General features: G+C 36.2%; 1 protein-coding gene across 2 annotated transcripts; it reads left to right on the top strand.

Moving 5' to 3' along the window:
• Positions 1-441: 441 nt before the first annotated feature.
• On the top strand, positions 442-6,629 carry LOC8278051 (kinesin-like protein KIN-14Q). Of its 2 annotated transcripts, none has more exons than XM_015727630.3 (17): positions 442-802; positions 887-970; positions 1,052-1,653; positions 1,734-1,902; positions 2,004-2,071; positions 2,179-2,392; positions 2,473-2,549; positions 2,627-2,726; positions 2,813-2,911; positions 2,998-3,174; positions 3,255-3,540; positions 4,071-4,232; positions 4,336-4,551; positions 4,642-4,679; positions 4,862-5,025; positions 5,139-5,264; positions 5,380-6,629. In XM_015727630.3, the coding sequence occupies exons 1-17, from the start codon at positions 748-750 to the stop codon at positions 6,238-6,240; spliced, it is 3,498 nt and encodes a 1,165-aa protein (XP_015583116.2). In that variant the 5' UTR covers positions 442-747; the 3' UTR covers positions 6,241-6,629. The 2 variants fall into 2 exon arrangements, with proteins under 2 accessions (XP_015583116.2, XP_015583117.2); XM_015727631.3 differs by having other exon boundaries at positions 1,055-1,653.
• The last annotated feature ends 532 nt before the right edge of the window (positions 6,630-7,161 follow it).

The following is a 7,161-nucleotide window of genomic DNA, read 5'->3' on the forward strand; positions in this document are numbered from 1 at the left end:
ACAAACTGCATGGGAAAAATTGCTAGTTAACATTTGAATATTTGGTATAAATTTGAGAAAACAAATATTAGAAATATCTATATATTTTTTTCTTTTTAAAATTTACAGTATTTTTTTATATTTATTTTATTTTATTTTGTTAAAGTATTAGAAATAACAGTTTTGTTAATTTTTTTGAATTTATGATTTTAATTAATTTTTTACCTTTTTTATTTTTTTGAATAAAATAATAAAAAAAACAACTAAGAATTATTAGACTGTAAATTTCAAAAAGCTGACCAGAGTAAAACAAATTCTTTTATTGATTTTGATTTTCTATAAATTTTGTCGTCATGCCATGTGTAAATTGGCGGGTCAATGCGATTGCAATTGGGCCGACAGCAAAAGGCCTTCAGCTTATTTAAATGGACGGAGCGGGCAATCGGAAGAGAGGGGCGCCTTACGGGTTGTTGCCGGTAAACACATTTCAAAATTCAAAACGCATGGCCAAACGGTCACTTTTTTTTTTTTTTTTTTTTTTCATTTTTGCTTTAGATCAAAATCAATACCAACAACTTTCCTGTTCTCTCTTTGATTATTCTCTAATTCCTATCTTTTTTTTTTCTTCTCTTAACATTACACTTCAAGATCCAATCTTTTTTAACTTATTTCAAGACCCAAACAAATAATGTGTTTTTGACCCTACCCATTTAACTTCTTCAATTTCTATCCAACTTCACTGTTTCGTTGCTCTTAATAGATTTGACAATGGCAGATCCAGATCCTTATTCTTCTTCTTCTACTTCTGATATTCCACATAACGGTATGGTATACTTGACTTATTTCTTGCTGAAATTTCCCATTTCGAAAGTGTATTTCTCTTGATTTTCTTGTTTCTGTTTTGTAGATGTGTCTTGGAACTCAAATCAAATCTTGGAATCAGTTGATACCCAAATGCTAATTGACCCAGTTGCCAATAATGGGATTGATGGTATATAGTTATATTTAATTTGCATGTATGTTCATAATTTTAACTGGGTCTTTCCAAGAATTTGATTCAGTTTTCATGTAGCAGGACGTTCGGTGCTGGGTTTTTCTTTAACATCACCTGATCTTGTTATTTGTGCTGGTTCGTGTGGAGATTCACCTGAATTCTTTAATAGAACGACAAAGAACTACTCTTTTGAGCTCTCGTTGGAGAATGGTATCAACGGTACTAATACCAGAGATACCCAGAAGATTCAGTCTGTAAAGTTTTCTCCAATTTGTCAAACATTCAACAAACAATTGTCTCCTGAATCTTCCTTAGAAGAGCTTGTTGCAGAACCTTCAAGAATGAGAAATGATGATAATTTGCCAAAAGATCCTTTAATTGGTGTAAGCATTAATGTAGGATCTACCAATGAAGGTGTGGTCTTGAATGGTGTGCAGTTTTTGGAGGACACTTGTTACACCGGCGGTGATACTGTGAAGACTAATGCTACAATTGGAGATTTAGATAGAGAAGAAGATGGTCTTTCTTTGTACCAAACGGCTCGTTTTGGTAACTTCTCGTATTGCATTCCTGCAATGGAACCAGGGAATTATGTTGTTACCTTGCATCTTGCTGAAATTGTATTCACTGATGGGCCTCATGGAAGGAGAGTGTTTGATGTTTTTATACAAGAGAAGAAGGTGAGAATTCACGTAATCTATATAGAATTGAGTTGATAGCATAGTCTTGTTTGTTCTGTTGATTGATTACTTTTGTGTAGGTTGTTTCTTCCCTAGATATATATGCTCAAGTAGGTGCAAATAAGCCTCTAGTTATATCTCAACTTAAGACTTGTGTCGATGGAGAGGAGGGCTTAACCATTAGGTTTCAAGGAGTTATTGGAAGTCCCATTGTATGTGGCATTTCTATAACCGAAGATTCTTCTGCTCGTAAGGATGAATATGTTGTTTTTCTTTTTGTTTCTGCTCCCATTTCTTGGTTCATTCTATAAGCAGAAGTTAGCTAAGATTTTTTATAATTCAACTGTCAGATGCTGGTGAAGCTCAATTTTCAAAACAAATGGGAATGTCCCAAGTGGCAGAATGCAACTTACTGAAAGTAATACCCTTTAATCCTATTTGTAGACTTATTTAGGATACCAGAAGAACAAAATTAATTTACCTTTTTACATCTCTTCTTTTTCTTTAAAAATCATGGTTAAATAGCAATATAATAGTGAGCAAGAGCCGGATGGAGATCATCAGAAGCTAGAAAGACACGTTGAGTTTCAGGAAAAGGAACTGACGGAAATGAGGAGGGCATTGGAGGAGCTTAAGAGGGAAAACCAACTTAAGAATAGGGAATGCCAAGACGCTTGGAACTCTTTACATGAACTCCAGAATGAGCTTATGCGCAAGTCTATGCATGTTGGGTCATTGGGTAAGGAAATTTCATTCTTTTGCTGTCACCAGTTCAGACAATTTTTAAAAATGGTTGTAGCAGTAACTGTCTTTGTGTAGCATTTGCCATTGAAGGACAAGTTAAAGAGAAGAGCAAGTGGTTCTCATCTTTGAGGGACATGACTAGAAAATTGAAGGTACGACAATTATGACCGAAGATGCTTTGATATTGACATGCTATGTATTAGTTTTTTCTTAAAAGTCTATTTTACAGATTATGAGGATAGAGCACTTAAAGATATCAGAGGAGGCACTGGCATATAAGAAATGCCTCAGAGATATGGAGGAAATGAGGTCCACTATTCAGTCTACAAGTAGGGTAGCATGACCAATATTATTATAATTCTGAGTATCAACATGTAAAAGGTTCATTCTTAATTAATTGCTCATGTCCTGATAGTGAAGCAGCAAGTAGATTTGCACGAGGACCTCAAGATTAAATTTATTGAAGGGGAGAAGGAAAGAAAGGAACTCTACAACAGGGTTTTAGAGTTGAAAGGTAGCTATTTTTGTTTTCTTTTATATCTGGGATATGGAAGAATAGGAAATAAAGAAAGTTCATCCACTACCGATGGTTACTTGCAGGAAACATAAAGGTGTTTTGCAGATGTAGGCCCTTAAATGCTGAGGAAGTAGCATCAGGGGATTCTATGGCTATTGATTTTGAATCTGCTAAAGACGGTGAGCTCACAGTAATATCAAATGGACTTCCCAGAAAAACCTTCAAGTTTGATGCTGTTTTTAGCCCTGAGGCAGACCAAGGTAATCAGAAATCTCTAGTCTATTAATACTGCTCGTTTAATTACTTTCAGGAACCAGCTTGATTTTGCTTGTTTTTCCAGCTGATGTTTTTGGAGACACTGCGCCATTTGCAACTTCAGTTTTGGATGGGTACAATGTATGCATATTTGCTTATGGACAAACTGGAACTGGAAAAACCTTTACCATGGAGGGCTCCGAAGAAGCTCGTGGAGTAAACTTTAGGACTCTTGAGGAGATATTTCGCATAATCAAGGAGCGCAATAAGCTTTTTCGGTATGATATCTTTGTGAGTGTTCTAGAAGTCTATAATGAGCAAATACGAGATTTGTTGGGCTCAGGCTCTCAGCCAGGAGTGGCCACAAAGAGGTAAGCTTAATTATTAGATTAAATTTCTTATGCTTCCTGGACCTTTTTTTGCTTAATCAAGGATTCCTTTCTAAAACCATTATTACATATAGCATTCTCTTATTTAAATACATGAATGATACGTATTGATCAAGAGGGGAGGACAAACTTAACGAGTAGCAATATATCTTTGTTACCTTTTCTTTTTTGGACTGTTCACATCAAACTGAATGCATGAGTATTCCTTCACTCTAAGCCTATACAACTTTAAGACATGAAAAATTGCAGGCTCAGTAATTAGTTGAATATGAAAAGCTCACTTCTATTATACATACAGAATTCCATTTTTTTCCCTTTTGTTACTGACTTATTTATTCTTAATAGATTTGTGTGCAATTTTTTCTTTCTAAAACACTAAGAACCTAACCTGGTTTTTCATTAGATGGAAATTTTGGGTTCTCCGAAGTTCCAATTTGTTGCTGGGGATGCTTTTGGCATGATGGACAACTCTTCAAAAGTAACATGCCCTAAATCTTTTCACTGTGCTGTAGGCTTGAAATAAGGCAAGCGGGTGAAGGGCTGCATCATGTTCCAGGGTTGGTTGAAGCACAAGTAAACAACATAAGTGAGGCCTGGGAAGTTCTACAAACTGGAAGTAACGCAAGGGCAATTGGCTCAACCAATGCCAATGAGCACAGCAGCCGATCCCATTGGTATGTGGATCCATTTTAAGTTCTAAGTTTATAGATTTTAATTATATGAACATGTACGTTCAGAAGTTGGGCTAATGGGTACTGTGGTTGACTCGTGATACAGCATACACTGTGTGATGGTGAAAGGAGAGAATTTATTGAATGGAGAATGTACAAAGAGCAAGTTATGGTTGGTTGATCTAGCAGGAAGTGAGCGAGTAGCGAAGACAGAAGTTCAAGGAGATAGACTTAAGGAAACACAAAATATTAACAGATCCTTGTCTGCACTTGGTGATGTCATATCTGCCCTTGCAACTAAAAGTCCTCATATCCCATTCAGGTAGTACTTTATTGACTACTCTTTTTTATTACAATTTTATTTGTGCAAATGAACAACTTAATAATTTAAAGGTTTCTGTTTTTTGTGTAGGAATTCCAAGCTCACTCACCTGCTTCAAGATTCCCTAGGTATATTTCTGATCACGTTGGGCATAGATGGAAGACAATATGGACAAGATTAATATTTTCTTCTAGGTCTTAATTGCTTTCAAATTCCAAATATTGGTCTTCTTTTCCTTGTAGTTCGATTTTATCAGTGCCTTTGCAGAATGAAAATGAGAAGCCTGATGAATAGACTTGGTATTTGTCAGGAGGAGATTCAAAGACCCTCATGTTTGTCCAGATAAGTCCCAGTGAGAATGACCTGGGTGAGACCGTATGCTCTCTGAATTTTGCAAGCAGAGTTAGAGGGATAGAGTTGGGTCCTGCAAGACGGCAATTGGACAATACTGAACTTCAGAGATACAAACAGATGGTACAATTGATTTAAGTATTAGAATTGACCCATTTGTGATGAAACTTTCATATATTGTTGTCATCTTTCTGCATGTTATGGTTATACAAAATATTGATTCTTTTACATGCAAGGCTGAAAAATCAAAACAAGACATGAAGAGCAAAGATATACAGATCAAGAAGATGGAGGAAACAATCAATGGCTTGGTCTTGAGGATAAAAGAAAAAGACCTTAGAAATAAGAATCTGCAAGAGAAGGTAACATACAGTAAACTCGTTGGCATTTCAGGTTAGAAGTATTTGATAATTTTGTACTTCTGTCTGCTAACTTTCACATATCTGAATTATTTTTCTTTTTGGGTTGGTTTTGCAGTTGAAGGAGCTGGAGTCGCAACTTCTCATTGAAAGAAAGCTAGCACGTCAGCATGTTGACACAAAGATAGCTGAGCAACAGCAACAACAACAAATGAAACAACAGCAGGATGAGCAGAGTAGTGCCCCACCAAGGCCACCACTTGCAAATCGACTATTAGGAAGTAACAAGAATTTCAGTGAAGCCGCAAGTACTGCAACAACCAAAGAGCAAGTAAATTCCTGGCAACCACTTGTGGAAAATAACAGTTATAGGCCTACACTTTGCATTCTTCCAACAGATGGCATGGTCAAGTATATTGATCCCACAGAAAAAGAAAACAACCCTGGCATGGCTGAACATCCACGATTGCCGAAGAGGACCGGCAGAGCTTCAATTTGCACAACAGCACAACGGATACCAGTAGCTCCAGCACCAAGGCGCACATCGATGATTCCACTCCCAAGTGTACCAGGTTTAGCACATCTACCTTCACCATTAGCACCATTGTCGTTATGCGAGATTGACATAAAGGAAGAAGACACAGGAGGGTCTGAAATTAATTGCTTGCCAGAGCAAACACATTGCAACAGTCCCAAAGAAATAAAACATGGGACTAGAAAGCTAAGCACCATACTAAGACAAAGCCTTCAAAAGAAAATGCAGCTGAATTCTCCAATGCAGCAACACCTGAGAAAACGAGGTATAAATGTTGGGATGGAGAAAGTCAGGGTCTCTATTGGAAGTCGAGGGAGGATGGCACACAGAGTTTTGCTAGGCAATGGTAGAAGAACAGGAATAAAGGATACCCAGCAGAACAGGAGTCATAGAGAAAAAGAGAGAGGATGGAATATTGGAACAGCGGGAAGAACTGCAATCTAAGTGTCAAATAAAGGATACCCAGCAGAACAGGAGTCATAGAGAAAAAGAGAGAGGATGGAATATTGGAACAGCGGGAAGAACTGCAATCTAAATTCCTTCTTTCCATAGTAGAAGGATGAGACAGGACATGAGAGAAAATTTGACAAAAAAAATGTCGATTCTTTGTGATGGCAATTAACTTTCTGTGTACAGTTTGTGCGTCTATGCAACAACTTAATATGTTCAAGTATCTAATTGGCTAATGTAGGAAAGCTGCCTGCTTGCCAACCTCTGCAGAATCAGCCGCTTGCCATTTACATGGTTGTGTAGCAAAGGCATCATGCAATGTTGTCCAGGTCATATGTAGATATAAATATTTATATATTAATATGAGTTTTATGTTAAAGGTATTCCTCCCATTGATCTGAACAAATAGCTTGGGTTGTTGGTATGTTATACTTGTTAAATAGGATCAAGCTAGCTATAGCCTTCTAGGGGCTTTATGCAGTCACAAGTCTTAACACCCTGCGCCAGACCTTGAATTTTGGAAGCGACAGAATGCATCTAAAAGTTATTTACCGTTGGTCATAAATTTTATATAAATGGTAAAAAAAAATTTAACCTATGTTACTTCTTGATAATCCTTTTAATTTTGGCAAAAATAACCGAAAGATAGTGCTGAGTATCTTCTCTTTATTACATTCTCGTTACTTTCAATTTATAATTTGACTTTCAATTTATAATTTGAAATGACATACAAATAGAAATGATATATTTGTAATACTCTTAGAATCTTAGGCTCTTTTTATTTTGAACACATTGAATCTTTGTTAATTTATTTTATATTTTCTCACCTTTTAATTGTTTTATCCATTAATTTCTCTTCTCATTTGTTTTATTAGTATGATTGGTTTTTAAAGAAAGTATTTTATTGATTCTACA

The sequence above is a fragment of the Ricinus communis genome, chromosome 9, assembly GCF_019578655.1.
Source record: "Ricinus communis isolate WT05 ecotype wild-type chromosome 9, ASM1957865v1, whole genome shotgun sequence".
Lineage (NCBI taxonomy): Eukaryota > Viridiplantae > Streptophyta > Magnoliopsida > Malpighiales > Euphorbiaceae > Ricinus > Ricinus communis.

Excerpts from the sequence above, each read along its gene's own strand:
- LOC8278051 (XM_015727630.3), top strand. The coding sequence starts at position 748 with ATGGCAGATCCAGATCCTTATTCTTCTTCTTCTACTTCTGATATTCCA. Across the intron at positions 1,654-1,733 it reads TTTTTATACAAGAGAAGAAG|GTTGTTTCTTCCCTAGATAT; the intron begins GTGAGAATTCAC and ends ACTTTTGTGTAG. Across the intron at positions 4,552-4,641 it reads AGTCCTCATATCCCATTCAG|GAATTCCAAGCTCACTCACC; the intron begins GTAGTACTTTAT and ends TTTTTTGTGTAG.